Below are 21,294 nucleotides of genomic sequence, written 5' to 3' on the forward strand. Positions count from 1 at the left end.
AACCTAATTTTGCCTTCAGGAATTAGAGTAGCATGTGTCTCAGGACAAAACAATACCCACATGCGTTCTGTCCTTAGTGAAAGCTGTGTGCATCCAAAGGAAAAATCTGACCCAGTATGTCAGTTATGATTTTTCAGCCTTACCTCTAAGTCTTTTTGCTTTTTACATTTACACTTAAGCCAGTGCCTCCTTTTTATGTATATGTAAACTAGGCAGATCACATCCAGAGAAAGAATAAAGGTGTTGTTGAAATAAAGTAAAAAAAGTCCAAACAAATAAACCAAAAGTCTATATGTAAGATAACTTCTGTCTCCAGTCTTCCTAGTTGTCTTCTATGGTGTGCTTTGTTTTTTCATAACTGTTTGTTAGGTACAAAGCACCCTTGCTGGCCTGTGTCTTTTGGAAAAGTGAAAACACTGCTACTGCTTGACATGCAATATATGACCTCATGCAGAATAATTTACCCTGTTGATTTACCCTGTTAATTGGAATACAGTCAGATCAGCCCAGGTATTTCTTTATTACACCGTACTGTGTAAAATTTTTCCTTAGTGCATTGTAAGGAAAAGCAAAGCATCAAAACTCAGTAGAAAGAACTGAGGCAATATTTATTAATATGCATAGTTCCGAGAGATAATTTACTTGTTGGTGGTCCTTTTTTGCAAAAATCTATGTAGTCTGATGCTTATTTATACAAAGAGCTGTATTATCTTGTCAAAGTGAAAAAGAAGTATAAGATAATAGTTGATATGAAGTGACTTCATAGTGGAAGGCTCTCATAGAGAAGCTTCAGAACAGGAGGGAATTCAGGTCATTATCTCAGAAAGCATCTTTTCAATTATATGTGTATAATTGAAAATTTACTTTACTTGTTTCTTGATGAAGTTCCCATTCCATATGCACTTCTTGTCTCAGTGAAAACAATTACTTCAAACCATATGAGATAAATACTGCATACCATTCATGCTTACAAGCATTACACTATTCATTACACCAAAATGAATTTCCCCATAAACTAATGCATTACCCTAATTTTAACAAAATAAAACACCTTCTCAAAGCCATAGGCAAATGATAAGCAGTGTCCAACACTTGCCTTCAGCTTACCCATTCAGAAGGAGGAGATGTTTACATCACTGAAAAGCAGAATGCACTGGCAAAATAAGAATTGGAAGTAGTATCAGGTGGATGCTACATTATTTCCTTCCTTGCTCTATTACAAATGAACTTAAATATTCCAAACAATGGGATGTTGTGACATATTGAGAACTTGATTCTCTTCCCATTTAAGTCGATGGAAGAAAAATCCCATTAACCTAAAACAGGTAAGTTCAGGCCTACCTAAAGGACTAGAAACTTTTCAGGGGTATACTTGGAGAGGAAGGCCACCAACACACGAGGCAATATGGGAAATGTAGAAGGAAGCAGAGAGGTGTCAGGATACAAAACTGTGGCTAGCCAGGCAATGATGTGCAGAAGGGCTTCTTTTTAGAAATATATGAACTATTACAGCATCTGGCAGCAATGTACACTATGATCTGGTATAAATCTATTCTGAAAGAAGTGTGCAACCAGTCCTCTCAAATTTGGGCAATGAATTTTAAGATGCAGTACGTGCACTACAATTAGGTTCAACAAGGGCTGAAGAAGTCATCTACACGAAGCACATGGTCTTCCTCCTATACATTTTACCAGCATTCTTCGAATATTGCAGAATGATCAGCATTTCATAATAAAGAAGAGTCAAATAGCAATTAAAAAAACTGAAACTAGGGGAGTGGTGGAAGAGCTATTCATCGGCAATAGCATTAGGAGGACCTGGTAGGTAAAAAGAATCACAAAAGTATTCTACAGGGCTTTGTTTTTCCCATGAAACTCCAACAGAAGGCAATTTGTTTTCAGGGAGGTTGAAAGGGGAGGCATTCTAGGAAATATTTCAGATGCAACCTACTAAACAGTGGGCATGTGGCCAGAAAAACTCCTTAGGCCAGAAACCAGGCATAGCCAATACATCTCTTTCTGCAAACTGGAACACATCGAAGATTATGAAAGGCTTTTTCTACATTAACTGCACTCATACAAAGAAAGGAAGAATAATAGCACTGTCTCTTAATAAAGTAGAAAATGGTATTTTAAAGATTATAATAAGGAAATTGAATCCTCCTCTATATACATAGCTATTAAAAAGATCTTTCTGCGAGGTTTTCAAGTAAAGGAGAAGGAGGAAGTGGTGTTTTGCCATTTGAGTCAGTGAAGAAAGGCTACAATGCAAGTACAAACCTTGAATATAGAATCTGTCGACAGAAGGTCACAACACCACAGCTAAAATATTATAGCCCTATGGGTATTTATACCAGAAAGGATCTATCCCAAGGAATCCTTGACTGGTCATCCAGTCTATAACAGTTTCTAAATGTGACATAATTACCATATTAACCTACAAATCTGCAGTCTAAAAGAACACTTGCAAAATCAGAAGCAGAGTTAGCATGGGGATCCTAGACAAGTAGTCTAATGCTAGAAGGAAACAAGTTACAGGATTCAAGATAAAGGGAGCTTACTGGAAGGTAGCAGCCCTGGTATAAGCACTTCTCCACTTTAGTTGTACAAAGCCTTATTCACTCTGTAGTTAACTAATTTTTTGTTTAGTTTTTCCAGGTAACTTGTTTGATTTGCATGTGAAAGCATTGCAGTTCTCTCGAGTATTCAACAACACAACATGAACACTACTCTTTCTAGACACAGAGCAAACATTTGCCCTTTGTTTTTTTCACAAGGGCTTGATTAAAGCAATACAGGCGTCTGGATGTAGGATCCACACTATGGGTCTTACCTTGCTTCAAACCAGTATTACTTCAAACCTGTCAATGCTTTTTTATAAAGAAATTCCCTTCTTTCTTAAAACTAGGTAGACTTCACCTCAGTGGAAGGTAATCTCTACATTCTTTTGTTGAAGATAAGCCAACTGCATAGCAAAGAATACAATCGTCATGGGACCAGAAGGACACCAAGCAAAAAATAATTGAAAATAATTTTTTGGGATTCCTGAAATATGTGAGGAACCATCAGTCAAGGAGAGGGACACTGTGGGAGCCTGTTGACTAGTTAGAAGTGCCAGACATTAAACCCAGAGTTGGCTATTTCGGAGAGGGGTCTAAGAGTGGGATATAGGACATCTTGTTGAAGATAGATATTTCCTTCTGCATCTCTTTTCACATCCTTCTGAATGAAAGGAGAAGAACATGATGAACGGCCTTTTCTCACTGACACTGTACACATTTGTTTGTTGAGCATTCTACCACCACCTTGCTTCCAATCACCATGGTTATTTTTCCCCATCCTTCCATCACCCAAAAGAAGGAATCATCCCTTTAGCATGGCTAAAACAGGGTGCTTTACCCCCACATACATTTTGTGAAAACCTATGAATTCAGCTATTACAGCCAGAAGCGCCTACAGAGCCAAGAGTTGTCATGATACTTCATCGACTGAAATACTTAGAAATAAATTATTTCAGAGATTTTGGTATCAGTAATGGTATCACTCCAACCAGTTTAGTAGTTTCTGATAACAGAACTAGAGACAGTCAAGAAGTCAATATTCCTTGCAATTCACACCAACGCCTGAGACAGTAGAAATGCATACAGCCACTCTCTTCTCCAACACTGAGGAACCTTTTTCAGCAGTTCTGTTACTGCCTGCAAATGTCTATCCTTTCCAAATGCAAGAGGCCCCTCCGGCCCTTCACAGAGGTGGTACCTCAGCTCCAGGAAACACTTTTCCTGTGATTCTGGAGGTACAAGTTTTTTCCTATTCTAAGGGACTTGCTTCTACTGTCTGGTGCATTACCCAGACCATCTGAAGACAAGTAAGCATGCTATCCCCAACAGAGCAGTGGTTCCTGAATGTCCACAGGACCCAATGCCCACTGCAGCAGGAAGAGTTTCCCAAGTGATATATGGAAGAAGAGATTGACCGTTCCTTTTGTCAGTGCTTCCTGTGATACATTAAGGCAACCAAGAAGTAATCCAAACTTCACATGAACATGCTTAGCTATCATGGTGATCAGCTGGATGTAAAAATCTAAAAAAAAGCATAAATTAAAGTAAGGATGGTGTCTGAAGTTCTGAAATATGAAGTAGAGCATGACTTACAGAACATCCTAGTAAATTTGTGAGTGACCATATCAGGAATTCACAGACAGGCATACATGCATTGCTGTAGAGAGCATACTTAATTTGGGGCGGGAGAAGCACACCCCTTACATTCATGTTTTGTTACTATTTGGATCTGAGTGAATTGTAAAAAAACCTCTGTAAAAGTCACTTTTTAAAGCACGCAATAAATTTCAGAAACTTGAAAGGGCCATCTGGCCTAATATACCTGCCATCTTAGACACTTATCTCACTCCTACTTTCCTGCTCTTCCTCCCTGTTCCTCTTTAAACTTCAGTTCCCTTTTTTGTTTTCAGAAAATAAATCTTGAGGTATCTTTGGCATATTTACATTCTTTGTTTTAATGTCACTTCCCACTAATGCTATTAGTTGACTTACTATCACTTCCAATCAAATCTAGATCTTTACTCACTCCTAGTTAAAGCAACAGAAATTTCTGGCCAAGCTGTTCAAAAGCTGTTTCAGCCATCACACGTTTCACTTGAGTGGCTCTGCAGTCCTACTGAAATGTCATTAGGGTATCACATAAGCCGGTTCTGAATTTTAAGTGGATTCTTACTTCCAATAACAACAAAAGGTGTTTTATTATTTATTAGCCATACTATGATTTATTGCTTCTGTGCCATTACGAGTAGGAATGCTGCCTTAGTCACAGCATTAAAAAGAGCAGCCAGGTTTTGGGAACTGCCTCAATGCTTTAATGCGTTGGATGCAGCAGATCACCAGTTATTTCTAAATGGGATGCTCAGGGAGTGCCTCAGAACTCCCACGCTAAGTGCATGCACTGGTTGTGGCTTCCCATGTACTGGCAAGACATGGTGTGCTTCCCCTCTTTTTTACATAAAAGAAAACCCTGATCAGGTCAGAACATCTTCAACAATTAAATGTCATTTTTTGGCAATATTTTTGACAGTATTTACTGGAAATACATTGCAAAACAGATCTTAAAGTCCCAAAGAATTTGGAATGGCACTGCTGAAATGACTTTTTATTTTGAAATTGATATTATCTCCTATAGAAACAAAAAAAGTCAAAATTCTAATAAGGATTATTTGGTGCTTTTATTGACATGTTGAGATTTTCTAACTAAACTGGAAACACAGTTTTAGAAACTTCACTCCTCAGTTTCTCTCTCTCACACAGTAAATAAACAGGAGTAAGTGTATGGTCATTGATGATCAACTCCTTTACTCCTCCTCCTTCTATTCCTCCACAATTTACTCCTATCCTCAGAACTATGTAAAATGGAGAACCTGTATGCTTCAGCCTTATGCACGCATGTCTTTTTCTGTCATACACAGTCCAAGTATTTTCTTTAGTATTTCTTGCATCTTAGAAACCATGGATTTCCTTTCATGTACATCAGATTCTAAAAGCTATGACAATGTGTGAACAAATATAGAGTGAAACAGATTAATAGGTTTATGACATAAAGCATGGTCAGTCTATCACGAACTCCATTAACTCAATTCTCAGTGTCTACAATCATAACAATTATTTCTACTTTACTGTTCATAATCCTCAGCCTGAAATTTAATTTAATAAGAAAATCTCCATGTGTGCTATATCAGTTTCATGGCAGTCTTACCATAGTTGTCTCTTGAATTGAACCAAAGCTGTTGATGAAGATGTTGACTGCAACATCGACTGGAATTCCTTTAAAAAAAAAAAAAGATTTCTAGTGAACTGCACAATCCAGTAAAGGTACGTTGTCCTTCATTTAAATTCCTTTATACTGGTATCACTATGTGAAATGGTTTTTTAGAGGGTCATACAACTTTATCTTTTCAAGTTAGTATATACACAGTTTTCAAAAGCTGTGTTTTAATCTACTTCCATTGAAAGCCAATAGAAATCACAAAACCTCTTTTCAACCTAGTGATAAGAAAACAAACAAAAAATATCCTTAGTCCAGAGTGCTAAGCTTAAAGCATTTCACAGATCATAAATATGAATAATTTTCAAATTCCACGATTTTCTGTTATCACAGAATGTACAACCCAGTATTACTTCTGCACGCAGTGTAATGGATAGAGGCAATTCACATTTCTAGCGGAGGACACTTTCAACTGTGAAGGTCATAATGATGATCTACCACCCCAAAATACCTGTTTATGATTTATGATGACACATTTACTTATATTGTAAGAGCATACTTCTTTGTGCAAGTCAAATACATAACTGTAAAGTATGAATACAGGCAGACAAAAATTCATGCATGCAGCTTTCACGGCTACCTAGCCTTGATGCAAGAGAAAGCTGCTCCGTTTTACAATGGTTACCAATTTGCCAAGAAAAATTTCTAGAAGCCAGCAGCTGTGAAGATATTAAGATGGACTGGATTTTTTCCTCTTTTCCACAGCCAGGATTCCTGTAGTTGAAGAGGGATGGTGTGACAGCTGCTACCTCCACCCTCTGTCACGCTGTGGGAACTGATTGGCAGTCATTTAATCTGGTGTTAACAGAAAGTTATCACAAATCAGGCAGAAGTGGCCTGATGGTTGTGAGAACTAATTATGGTCCACTGGTTTTATTTAGCACCTACATGTTGAGAGTGTCAGTATGTACACTAGATGCATGTATCTGACCTCCTTTACACTGTTACAGGTACTTAATTCAGTGGAATTCTTCCTATTTTCACCAATAAGAGATATAACATTATATAAAGATTATTTTGACTAAGTAAGCAAATACAAAGTAATATATGCCTCATTGAACAGTTTGCTCGTCTGCATACAGTATTTCAGTGTACATTTAATACATAAATTCAAGCTCATTCTCTTGATACACCAGAAAATCACTATGATAAAATGTTGTGTTTTTTCAGTTAAACCAGTTTGTTGGTTTTTTTTTTTCTAAAATCAGACCAGGTAAACGTGGTGCTTTTGGTTATGCAATAAGCATAATACTTTGTTTAGCGCCTGATGCATGTGACAGAGCACCCACCATACCACTAGTAGCCGAGATTGTACTATCTCTTCCAGATTTGAATAGGAAGTGCTGTCCAAGAAAATCACTCATGTGTGAGGATCGTTTCAACATGGGCAAACCACTTGTCAGAAAATGTTCTTTTTCTTCCACCTCCCTGTGAGTTAACATTGCACGTCCTCCCTTTTCCTTCCATCTTGATTCTTACCAGACTGCCAGCAGGGTTATCAAAAATATAAAGAAATCTGAATATGCTTTGTGATTTATCATGCTGAAGAACAGGTAGAACAGAGGCTGGACATTTGTTCTTTGTCACAAGGCTCAGTGCTGAAAACATGTAAATAAGATTCTACAGAGTATAAGAAAAAAGCAGGCCACTCACTGAGAACGGAGGTTAATACATTTCTAGAACTTAGTTAAACAGAACACCTGAAAATGGTCTCTTAAAAAGCACGATAAAGATTATAGATTTCCAAATTTATCATACTATTGATATGCATGTTAAAATATCTCTTAATATACATATAATTAAATATACATTTTAAAAAGAAAGACCTGACTTATCCTAATGGCAGTGTCTGTAATGTAATAAAATTGTCTATGTCTTTTTCCAGCTGGGAAATAATCTAATTCCTAGAAAGCGTGATTTACAGCTCTATGAGTTATTAGAGGCTTTGCAGAGAATATGTATTCCAACCTTTTCTGCATCTGTAAGGAATCACGTTTGCCTACATGGAAGATTACTACAACATTTGACTACCAGGGAGATGTTTGAAAGTCAGAGAACATGTTTAAATTCATTACATATTTCAAACCCCAAAGTGTGTAAGCTGTATTACTAACATATCTTTACAGGGTTTAAAGACTGTATGATTTCCAAATAGTGATACTGCTGTTCACAAGTTTTATAAAGTCATCTTAGAGGATCTCTATAGAGAATTTTGGTGTTTTAAAATACTGTAAAGAGGAAATGCTACTAAAGTCTAACTAAAATGTAGGGATAAAAAGACACTTTAAAAACTTACTCTATGAATCCTAATTCTACTTTTAAAAAATCGTTTATAAAATAATAAAAAAAACAATATTAAAGCATCACATACTATTATGATTGTGAAATCCTAACATATTACCTTTCAGCTCAAAAGGGTAAATATCTTCTGCAGTTTCACACTAGCTAGGGAAATTTCCATTCAAAATAAAACAAAACAGAAATTTAGGTTGTGAATATTATCTCTCTATAAATTTTCTATGTGTGAAAAAACCAAAAGTTAAATTCCAAAGATTAAAAATAAGGCTGAAATATCTGACAAACCTTTGAAATTAGGCCTTATCCTGGGATCATAACTGAGCAATAGTCTATTCAGGATATTACTGGTGGAATTAACTGGTACTCTTGCAAGGTCTTCAGCTGATTGCTGGCTGTAAAAAAAAGTGCATTAGTTACTATTAAGACAGAAACTGTGTGCTTGAACTTAAGTCATTTTAAAGCCATGCCATAAATGCCATTTCACAAGCAAAATATGTTCATTATTTTTAGGCTCCATAGTGTATAGTCTTCCTTTCTTTGTGATGGTTCAGTATTTTTCAAGAAACTACAACAAAAGTCAAAGCTCTCCTATACACTCTCAACTGTAAACTTGAGAAAATAAATAAACCACAATTCACTAATTGTTCCCTTCCCTCCTAATACAAATACCCAGAGGGACGTGATTTCTTCTTTAGTAGAAAGCAGCCACCTGAACTATTTTTAGTGACTGTCAGATTAGGAACATAAGTAAACTGACAGGCACTTCGTAGATGCCAAACCATGCAGAGACTTTTGGCAGTCTCCTGCTCTCGTATGCCAGCGCCAGCTATTCCACCGAGAGCTGGAGCCATTGCATAATCTCCTTGTCAAGTGCTAATAAAAGCTTTGTTATGGAAAATGAGGCCTTGGACTCTCCTCTGGTTTTGCAGGGGAAATTTAAACATCTCCATTTACCTTGCTGTTATTGTGCCGGGTGTTAAATTAAAACCATTGCTAAAACTAAAAAGGACCTGTGACAGGTAAATGTAGATACAACAGTAACATGAAATGAGTCTAACGAAAAGCAGTAAGGGTGCATCAGTCCCCACCCCGTGTACTTTACGCACCTAGCAAGCTGATAATGTTGTGTAAATTAATTTATATGTTGTCTGTAGAACCTGTTCACTGATGTTTTCCAATTTTGAATCCTGTCTTGTAATCACTTTTCCATACATTTTGATGACCAGTCTGCTGACTTTCTCTTATCATAATTTAGTAACCAAGATGCCATGTAAAAATAACTCAAACACCTTACAGAGGCATAAGTCGTATGCATCAACACTATTACCTCTAGCAAACAAATGTATGAACACATTTTAAAAAATTATTCAGTTTATTTCCTAAATGTTTTCCATAATCAGTATCAGCTGCTGTTGCCTCCTTTACCCTGCTTAATTTCTTTTTTTCATTATTCTTTCCCATACCAATGTCAGCTTGACAGACCTATGGGTTATTCTTTATAACATCTCGGTTGACTGCTAGTTTTCTTCTCATTCTTCAGTTTCCTTCATGTACTCTGGGACTTCTGCATTACTCAAACATTTATTAAAGAAAGTATTAACTCTCCAAAAGGCTCTTGGACAGTTTAAAAAAAAAAGTTGTATGAATGTATCAGACCTCCTGATTTTAAGATGTCCAATTATAGTAGCTCCTGTTCAGCATCTTCCTTAATGTCTACTGGGAAATCAATTAATTAATAAATAACTGTCACCATTGCATTATATCACTATTTGATTGAAAACTGGAGATGAGGCCAGATCCTAGCCCTTGCAGAGCTTTTATGAATAACCCCACCTTTAAAACCAGTTCTTTTAACTCAAACCATAAGGAAAACAGCCATCAGCAGCAGCAATTGAACCAAGATCTGCTGACTTGGTAGCACTTACTATGCCTTCACAATGAGATTTAATCTCCTCAGTTAACATTTAAACGCTAAAATATTTATAAATAAAACTATGAAGGAGTTCCCTATTATTAAAAATATGTCAACCGTTTACAATAATATAACTGCATTTTATCCTATCACAGTCTCCTTGATACCCTTTGAGCATTTTATGCTTCAGAAACAAAACAATCAGATTTCTGTTTTCCCTGTTGTATTCAGGATGTTTCTGAAACCTAAAGCTGCATATCATTTAACTATTTGCTTGTATTTGTTTGACGGTATACGTGAGGGACAAAAGTACACCAACTCAGCTAAGACAGCAAATAACCACCCAGTTCTCCTTGAAATTTCAGACTACTCACCAGTCACTAGCAGGATTAGTATGAATTCTGAAGACTATGCAGAGATGTAGCTACCAAAAAAGTGTGTATTGGTAAGTACAACTTAAACTACAATATACAGGATGAGAAAAAATTGTGGAGCAGCTTTAAGTGGCTGCAGTATAGAATTCCCCACTCATCTCTTGCAAACGCACTAAAACTGCTGCCACATTCAACAACTGCATGGGTGAACTCCTTGAGCTGTCAGCACTTACCCAGAGATAAAAAGTCCACTAATAAACAAGGAATTTTTTACTTTTAGTAGCATATGTTAACTTCCACTAGTATCTCCTTATTCTGTGTACAATAAACCTCTGCTAATCTACTATTAGACCAATAAAATAGCAATAGGTCTTCTAACCCCTTTGAATAATTGATAAATTCACTGTCAACCAATTCTCCCAGGGTTGTGTTTATGGCTTTTTATATTTGATTTGGATCATTATGCAAAAGAACTAATTTATTCCTGTCATTTTGAGATTTGTGTTCAGTTTTCAGTGTTCAGTTTGTTTACCAACAAACGGGTTGCTACAGAAATATCATAGACCAGCTTTGTAAGCTTTTTTGCAATAATCACTAATTGGACAATAGGAAAACATGAAGTTAAATGTTAAGGTTATTCTCCATTTTGTAGCAGGAACAAGAGAGAAAAGAATGTTCATTTAACTATGTAAAAGGCAGGCAAATGCTCTGTAAACTGTATTCTATCTGATACGATAAGGTTCATGGCATTGCTTCTTTGCAAGTCGCGCATCTTAACACCTAAAACATTACATCAGATGCCTACAGAAATTTTATTTCTAGAAAGAGGGTCTCCTTAACACAAGCAATAGGATTTCTTTCTAAATCATATATGCCCAGTATTAATGAAATATCAAAACAAAACCAAACAACTAATGAACAAACTTCAATTTTTTTTTTTTTTTATTTTTTTTTTAATTTCTGCTAGGTATAACACAAAGAAGTTCATTAAATAGCGATGATGGTAATCTGCACCACACGGGATAAGATGGACACATAAATTAAATACAGATGCTCATAAAATGCAATGGGGAAAAGAGGAAAAACGTCTGAGAAATTAAACGAGTGAGCAGCAAATAGCAAAAGAAAGCCAAATATAGCTGACAGGTTTATTTGTCTCTTCAAGTAAGAGGAATAAGGCAGTAGATTTGTGAGATCTGAGTTGCACTGCAGAAGTATGTTAATACAAATACCTGTTCAGGCTGTTTGTTCAAAGGTCAGCCATGAATTAGACAAAGGAGATTTACTGCACTGGGAAGACAGTGATGGGATGAAGAACAGGTGGCAGCACTGCTTTCAGGTAAAGAACATCATGATCACATCTTCCATAAGTTGTTGGGTAGTGTTTTGAACTATACAAGTGTAATGAGCACACATTTATCCTCATTTATATAAGAACCGAGTGAAATACAACAGCCTTGGCTGTTTTGAGTTGGGAGAAGCAGCACAGAGAGTCAGTAATTGTTTTTTTTAAAGGTGACTTTGAATGAATTGGTTGGAATAGCTACTGGGAAAAAAGCTCTGCTGAGTATCAGTTATATTTTCACTGTGGTCTTTTACTGTGTCTGTCATTACCTGACGCTGTCATTGAACTACCATCTCTGAATAGCACTCATGACGAAATATCGTCACAAGGACTGGATTTCCTTCAGAAAGCCTTGCTGATCAAAATGCTTAAATTTCACCTGCAAATCAATAAATCGTATGTGTAGCTTTTGGTGAGTTAAGAGGCTATGCCACTTTCAGAGAGATAGATGAGCACAACACCTTAACGAAACAGTGAAAGGGATGGGTTAGGCGCTTGGAGAAACAGGTTGGGACTACTCTTGCAACTAAGATATTTACCTAAAGCCACTACCACCCCACTTAATTTGTCATTCTGGAATGAATTAATGGTAAGAAAATGTGCAGACTACATAAGAGAAAAAGAATTTGAGCTGAGATCTCCCTCCCTGAAAGAAGCAGTACTTCAATTTGCTCAAGGCTGTCTGATTCCCATGTAACAACACTCATATCAATTGAGAAGTTTCTTATTACTTTTTCTTACTCAACCTACAATTTTCACATTTGTGAAAAGCTGAAAACTAGCCTAAGATTTCCCTTAGATTTCTCCCAGTTGCAGTATGGACTGTAGTCCTAACACATTTATTTCAACTTGCATTGAATGTGTGTGGAGCTGCTGGGAAGCATTAGGAAATGGAAATGTAGTGGCATTCTTCACAGTAACTGGTGAGTTCTGATCAAGATATGGTGAATACAGAACAGAGGGTGAGGCAACAAAAGTCTCACAGATGCTATAAAGGGAATTTAAAAGCAAGTAATAGTAAAGCCAGAAATTGCATTAACAAGACTTTTGCTTAAATAACAATTTTGAAAAAAAAACCCCAGCCACAAAAAACCCAAATCCAAAGTATGCTTTCTCTTTTTTTTCATAAAAACAGAGAAAACAAACAGTATTCTCAAAAGCGTTCTCACTTCTACAAACAGTGTCCTCAAAAGCCAGAAAGAGAACAAAGCACAGTTAGTCTTTTGGCATCTCTGTGTGATATGACTGGCCTCTCTCTGGTTTTTGGGAGGTTACTTCTGGTATTATTGATGAATAAAAAAGCATGACTTTAAATACTGTATTTCACAGGACATGCAGTAAGGCGTCCCTCTCCTCTTCCACTGCAGCTCCACACATTTTATCACTGCCTTTGAAGAACATGATTAACATTTTCAATTGATGGCAATGGATAATTATTTTCAGAATTCACTAATCAAAATCCAGAAGTTTAGATAAGCAGATATGCATGGCAAAAGGAAGCATATATTACACTTGGTTTGAAATCTATATAGCTCCCTTACATTTGTGTTAAGCAAATGTGTCAGAAAACATTAGATCTCTCCAGGTTATTATGACATTTAGTCCCTCAGAGCTCACTGAAGTTACAAGGAGACCTTATCACATGCAGTGCTACAGGAGGATGACTGGAGAAACGAATATAAACAATATTCTACACAAGTGGGAAGGACAACCTTTGCTGTTGTATTAATTCACCTACTGCCCTGATCCCTGGTCTTAAGATCCCATTATGCTGAAGAACCTCTAATTTTAGAAAAGAACATGAATATACTTTTTAGTTGTGGCATGACAATCAGGAAAAAAAAAGACATGTCACAGGGTCATATTCACACGCCATCTTATAATACACTGCAGTCCAGACAGTCAGGTAGCATGCTTATTCTATTGCTGCTGTTTGCCTAGAGTGCATCGCTTGGATAATCTAGCATTAAGCTTTTGCCCTTGCATAGTTCTAGATTGCTGTCTGACAGATAAAAATATATATTCCAACTCACATTGTCCAGCAATCTCCAGCAAAACTTCCTATATAATGCTGAAACAACAGATTTTGATATAGTTTATCTAATCTGTGTGATGAAAACTGACATTATAGTCATATAACATGGCAATGTGTATCTGAGAATGATAAAAATAAGTTTGGGGAAATACAATATCTGTCATCTCACCGTATATTGTAAGTACTATTTCCCTGATATAAACTATCAGTGATCTGATTTGCAGGCATTTGATTTTCTGAGTGCATTAACTCAAAGCACAAAAACAGGTTAATACAAATCAATAAGATACTGCATAACTCTTCTGAGTGATCTCCATGATCTCTAGTATGCCTAGTAGCTACATTTTCAAACTGTACTGGGTGACATCTCTATTACTAAGAATAATAATTATGATGTCTCCAATGCAAAGTGATATCACTCAAATTACATTAAAACTATGGAACTCTGAATAACTGTTTATGTGTCCTCATAAATGTGGTTGACAGCCTAACACCTAAAATTAGATAGGTAACTTCAGTACCTAAATTTGGAGGTAGTGGAGTATGGTGAACAAAGAGAAAGGTTCCTTCATAGGGGAATTCGAAACAGAAACCCAGATTGGGCAACCCAAATTGTGAACCATGAATTGTGAGGGTGAAATAACTCATCTTCCATCTCCAAAGACAGACCAAAGAGCAGAGTCTCGTAACATGGGCATGTAAGCAACCTTCCTGAAGTTGGGCGGTGTGAATAGCTCAGTTAGTGTCACTACTTCAGTTCTTGTCTATCAGAAACCTCTAAGTCCAGGTTTGGTTTCACATTCAACATTGCCAAGGTTAGACATCTTAAGGAGTGTTTATATGGTAATCTGAAGTGCCTTCTTATTATTCCCTAAGCTTGAGAAAAGCAAGCTGATTCATCTGCCTGCCACAGAGACGACAGCCCCCAAACCAGTAGAACCAGGTTAGTATGGTACTTCATCCAGCCTGACTAGTACTGCTCACAGCAAGCTAACTGTGCTTCCATTTCTTAAAGTTAGCTTGTTTGTGCCTAGCTTAGGCATTTCTGCATCCTACCAAATAGTCACGCATAAGTGACCCTTGTGCGTAACAGGCATCCTGTTGTGTCCTGGTATCGCATGCAGACAGGAAACATGATCAGCATCCAGATGTTTAAGCAGAACTACAGGCATTTTAAAAATAATTTATCCACATCAGTCCCTCGTCCCAGTCTTTTTTCCAAGTGCAGTAAGTACTGAGATAATACATGGCCCTTGGTAAAAGCTAACCACCCTGTAAGGTGGTGTAAGTAGAGACACTTTCTATATAATTCGTCTTTCACAGATTGATTTGGTGGAGCTGAGAACATAATTTATTCCTGCAGTTTTATAGGTTTAGGGGGTGTAATTTAACCTGCAGATCCAAGTATTTTCTCAGTCTGGAGGTTGCATATGAAATACAAAGTCTGTAACTTCACTGCACGATTGTAGTCTATCATCACTACAGTGTTCAGAATAGAGTAAATGCTGCTCACTGAGAGGGAGAACTACTGAACGAGAACCAGCCTACCATGCTTAATTACTGTTTTACAAGAGAACTTAGGTTTTGCTTACATAGCTTTATCTTTTACTCCCCAGCATGTTTATCTGCTCTGAAAACAAATTCCCAAACCTCCTGGAATGTGGCCCTATCTGTCCGGGATCACAGCTTTCCATGAGAGTTACATGCTACAGAATAATTAAACCATAGACCAACTGCTGTTACTATGGGGCAAAAGAATTTTTATAGGAACCAGACCTGGGCTCTGCAATGTACTTCAGAACAATTGTGAGATGTAACTGCCTCCACAAGCAAATTCAGGCTTTTCTTTCAACTTCATTCCATCTTCTCCCACAAACTGTATCAACCCTCCCACCATACCTACAAATGAAAATGTTCATAAACTATCAGGTGTCTTCCACAGGATGGGAATGAAGACAGAGATAATTCCATTTTCCCACCATTGATATTTTGGGGATGATCGCATACTACAGATAGAGAGGCTGTGTATACCCAAACACCTGATACAATTAAAAAAGGTCCTTGTCCATGGGAAGGTGGAGGGGATCCAAGATACAAGATAAACTTTGAACTTCTACTTTAGTCTTTATAGGAAGAGCATGTCAGAAGCTGACAGTTAACCAAGAGAAATTTTAGGACAGACTTTCATACAACTCTCTTCTAAATACATCAAAGGCTTTTTTCCCTAGTTCCGCTGACTTTTGTTGTTATTTTTTAAAAGAAGCTGTTTATTGAACCTGGGCATCTGTGACCTTTCTAAGCTTCTGACCTGGCAGATGGCCCAAGCCATGTTTTCTGGAGGGCTTAGAGGGCCATTTCACAGTTTCTGAAGTAGCTGATATGCTTTATTGAATACAAGCCAAAATATGATTTGTACTCCTGCTTTGTGGGTAAAAAAGTCTCTATAGATATCATACAGTATTTAGTTAATCATCTACATGGATATAAATTTCCATATGGAAAAATGCATGAAGGTAAGGAAGGACACTATTTTAAAAGCAGTCTTGGTATCCAGACAAAGGAATTTAGGTTACACTCACTACATTGCGGTAGCATTAGAGACGCTGTGGGATCTTCAGAAATGAACACTGTGCAAGTGAACAGCTGAGTCATACTAAAACTGTAATTAACAGAGATAGTGAGGGTTATGAGCACAGTCATAACTGATTTTGTTAGCTGCCATTTGACACTCTTGCATCTCTATGCCTTCTATAACACTGTCATAAGCAAACTTCCCTTTCCTTATAATCTCATTTGTCTAGAGATCTTGCAAGTAGTTTTGAGGAGAGACCTTCTGGGCTACTAAGGACTGTGGGGATAACAGCAGCAGCTCAAACATCATAAAATAACTGAAGTATTTATTATGACATAACAAAAGGAAGAACATTTTTCAGCAGTGCCCTTAGAAAAAGTCACAGCTAAGTGTCCAACATGTTTACCGGAAGGTGGTATTATAAGGAACTATGAAGACGTTAATAAGAAGTAACAAACAGAGGTGATACAGCTGACGGGTAGTGACTAAATCCATCTTTAGCTATACTGAAATAATCTGTATTCAGATTCAGTAAATTTCAAAATAAGCTTTGTGAACAGAAGACTGCAATCCACAAAATTCTTAATTTTTTTCTTGAAGAGGTGGACCTGTTTCTTTTTTTAAAAAATATTTTCCTTTAATAAAAAGGCAAGAGTTTTGTTACACTAAAGCTTTATATTTTATTGCACTATGCATCTGTGGAAACCAGCTTCTCAGATTTTTGCTGCAAAACTCCCTATTATAGGACTTCAGGTCTACTATATCAATTTCTTTGTTAATCAGCGAACATTCAGGAATCAGACACAAGTATAATTACTCTATGTTTCATTGGGAAAGCCTGAGGTAAGAAGGAAAATGATCTAAATGTAGGATGTGAAATCTTACATCTGTTCTGAGCAAGAATTAAATCAAAGTAAGAACCAAGTGATTAAGCATCAGCTTCATGAAACCCCTTGATAAAAAAGCTGGGAAAACTAGATTCAGAAATAAATGAAAATAAGATGGCCAATCAAGCCACTATCACACAATGCATTGAAAAGTACAGCATTACAAATAATCACAAGTAAGAGGTTTTGCTCTAAGATACAAAATAGAATTTTCCTAATTGAAGGAAGTAAATACCTGTTTATGAGACAATAATGAACTTTTTATGGGGTTTCTAATCAGCTTGTTTTCAGCTTATACTAATAGTAGTTAATTTCATGCCAGAGGGGTGCATTTGGTGAAAGGCTTGTATTCTGGAGAGCCATAAAAGGAAAAGTTCAAGTATGTTCAGTTTTCATAAAAACAAATTCATGCTGAAGTCCCAAACCGGTCTCGTAACCATCCATTTCTTAACACCAAACTAAGGAACTCAAGCAGTAATATCAGATTCAGCATAAATCTTTCCTGGGAAATTATTTGCATACATTTGAATTTCATTATAAAGTTTGTGAAGAGAAGACTGTTCCTTATACAATTAGTAGCGTGGGTTTTTTTTTTCTTGAGGAGGTAAAATTTAGTTTTTCAAATGTTGTAAGGAAACAAAAGGCAGTAACTTGTTACAATTAAGCTTTACGTTTATTACACCAGTAACCAATGCAAATTAAAGGTAGATTAAGATTTTAACTTACAAATGTATGTTTTCATTAGGAATTTATACCATTCAATTTTATAAATGATGTAAAATCCTATTTATTTTCTTTAAAAAAGATACAATGCATTCTTCTAGAAGATTCCTTTTGTGCTTTACTAGTAAATTTTTCATTTGACCACTTCCTTTGAGACTATTTTTGGTCACTTAATTCCCACTCCACTGCACTGTGTTTTGGTTTGTTTCTGAGGAAAGATTCCTTACTTTTTTTTCACAGGAGAAAAATTATTAAGAGTAGGCAGCCTTTTTTATAACACGGAGTGTTGCCAAGTAAAGAAGTTTTGTGGAAGATTATAAAACACCTGCTGGTGATTGAAAGCCTACCATCAGTAGCCTGAGTTAAGGGAGCATTAGATAATTTCTCTGCAAGACACAACTGACTTTCACTGCTCATTCATGAGAGGTCTTCTAGGTGCCAGCCACAAAAACAGCAGTCCTGCAACCCTGCTATTACATGTGGTTGTCTCTCAAGCTGTGAACTTCAGCCAAGTAAGATACAGACAACTTGTTCATTATTCAAAAAATCCGATAGAGCTTAGTGCTATGGCAATTAATTCTAGCTAGCAGCACTGCACATGTGATATATCAGACAAATACTGGATTCTGCTAGTATTTTTGCAGAAAGCTTCAAATGGCTGGGATGTAGAAGTATCACTTCAAACATTACAGCATTTATTCAATGCTTTTTAAGTATATAGGTGACAAATGACATCATATTTAATGGTTGCAACGTCAACTGGTATCGAAAAGAACAGGATACCAAGATGTACTGTGCTTCAGAGAAAAAAAAACAAACCAAAAAACCCCCACCCATTTATCAAGATAAAATGACATTGACATTTTGAATTCTAATTAAGACCAAGCAAGGCTGCTTCGATGAGACCATGGGAGATCTGGATTCAGTTCACAGCTGTGTAACTCACTGTCTGAGGACTTCAGTGCTTACGCCTGTCCTGGGAACTATGACACTTCTCTCCTTGCTACAAATCCTCACGGCAGCTCAGACCAAAAGCTCCATCCAGAGCTCAGCTTAACTATTCAAAGGGGATAGAATGGGTATGGGTCATTTCAGATGAGTCATGATCACATTTGAGACTTGTATCTTAATATATTCAAATCCAAAGATACATTTCATTTTCCAGGTTTGATATAAAAAAGAATTAAAACATTAACCTTATGTAGAAACTTTCAAAAAAATTTGGGTTACAAATAAACATTACTGTCAATGTTTTAAAAAAGTGGGAACTTTAAGAAGTATTATTCAAACATTGCTTCTGTCTGGTTATTCTGCTTACTTTTTTCTTTTCTTTGGAAAAAGTCTATTAATGTTAAGTAGCCAGTCTCATCTTCCAGTCTTCTTCTTTTATGGTCAAAGAAGAAACGGGTTTAAATTTGCCTAAACAATTTTATCATTTCAGGCATAATACTCTTCTACACTTATTGGCAACTTTTTATATTCCATCGATCTTTTCCTCGGATATTTACACCATAACACTAAAAAAATGAGCAAGGCTGGCCAAGAAAATGACAAAAGAGGCCCTCACAAATAAAACTTCTCTATTGTCCTATGGATCACAACCTAAAACATGGTAGGCATTAGAAAGAGGGAGTATTTTTAACATCAAGTAATCATAGGTGTCCAGAATATGTTCTCTGTTCAGCTGGGTAACCACAGATTTTAATTCCTGTATTTTTACAGAGAGGTTATTCCATAAGGGTATGCTTTATAGCAACAATCAATCCACCTCCATATAAGTCATAGTACTGTAAATCATTGATGGAAGATGCTGAAGACCTTAGTTCTATCCAACAGGCAGTAAGAATATGCATAGGCCAAGCCTTCTCTTACAGAACTAAGCTAACCAGAAACTGAATTTCAGGATGACAGTTTTGCATCCTCTTTGCTTTTCTCAGTATACCCACAACACGATGCTTGACAGCATAGCACTATGGGACTATGTTACTGTGTCCCCATAATTGGCAAGACACTGGGCTGGAATCCCCCACAAAGAAAGAAACAATTTACTGTGGCTTAGATTTTTCCTTTCATTAAAACAGAGGACCTGCTTCAGAAGAAACAGAGTCATTGACAGAACTTAGCTATGATGCTGTTCAAACCCTCTTCCTCCCATTCCCACTCCCAACCCCATTCTCTCAGGAGAAACCATCACCTTCTACTTCAATTGCCACATAACTTCCACTGTTAAAAATATGGCAGGATCGCCATCATACAAAAGCGTAAAAGAAACAAGGAACGTACGATGGACATAGATACTGCTTCTTTTTCCCCTTTCCTTTCTTTGAGGACTTCTCTTTGGAATAGACTTCTTCAATCCATAAGGAGACTGAGGCGAAAAAGAAAACCGCTAGCAAGAACTTCATCTTGAAGATTAAGCTTCAGAGAAACTTTCAGTCTGTGGCAAAAGAAAAGAAAGAGGTTTATGTTAGTAGAGCTAGATATGGCAAATGGGAAAACATACCTGCAAAAAGTAAACAAATTGTTTTGTTTTTTTTAAAAGTTTCATCTTAGTTGCCTTGGGAGAGAGAGTCTGTTTAGGTGAACCTCTGATATGGAACCAACTTAGGCAATTTTCTGAGAGTCATGTAATTTCCCAAAGGTAAGAGAATGACAGCGAGGAAGAGATTTAAGTGCAAGTTTGCTCTGGTGTGTTTAAGAGATAAAAGCGACATCCTAACTCAAAATCCTTAGAAGCTTGTAAACAGAATTTCTCACCAAAAATGTCATGTATCAACTGCAGTACATATGGTTAAATGTGACCAACCAGTCATCTAGCAAGGCAGAGAACTGCCAGCCCTGTATAACCTTGTACAGATAAAATAGCAATCATTTCAATGCCAGTTAAGAGAAAGGGTTGCAAGTTTAATTTTATGTACAGAATTTAAACACAAACGACTACTTTGCAGGAAATATTCTCGCTGCGGAGCCAGCGCTGAAGGGGCCTTGCAAAGATGACTAAATGCAACTTGCAATGCTGTGCTTTATTTCATCATGTTTAGTTTAAGATTTTAACTTCTCATGGGCAAAAGCACATACCCCAGAGCCCAGGAGCTGGGTTTGTGTTTGGCCAGAGACAGCCCCACCTGCGCCTGGTTGCAGCCGCTCAACACCCGAGGCATTTTCCATTTGTTTCCCATCCCACAGGTACTTCCCAGATGGTTTCCTGAGGCCAGCAGAAACCTTGCGGATGCCTCAGCACCAACTGCTTTTTCCATTTTTATGTTATTTTATTATTTGTAGTTCTTTTTAAGGGGCGGTGGCTGCCTCTCTCTTC

At 36.9% G+C, this 21,294-nt stretch overlaps 1 protein-coding gene across 1 annotated transcript in view; it reads right to left on the reverse strand.

The window, feature by feature from the left end:
* The window catches only part of GLRB (glycine receptor beta), a 49,008-nt gene extending 28,625 nt beyond the window's left edge, over positions 1–20,383 (reverse strand). The window contains exons 1-3 of the mRNA XM_009636472.2: positions 20,262–20,383; positions 8,416–8,522; positions 5,764–5,831 (exon numbers count right to left, since the gene is read on the reverse strand). Of these exons, the coding sequence (XP_009634767.1) occupies positions 5,764–5,831; positions 8,416–8,522; positions 20,262–20,383 (297 nt within the window). The remainder of the gene's footprint in view (positions 1–5,763; positions 5,832–8,415; positions 8,523–20,261) is intronic.
* Positions 20,384–21,294: the final 911 nt, after the last annotated feature.

This window comes from Egretta garzetta, unplaced genomic scaffold (assembly GCF_000687185.1).
Source record: "Egretta garzetta isolate BGI_Z169 unplaced genomic scaffold, ASM68718v1 scaffold114, whole genome shotgun sequence".
NCBI classification, from domain to species: Eukaryota; Metazoa; Chordata; class Aves; order Pelecaniformes; family Ardeidae; genus Egretta; species Egretta garzetta.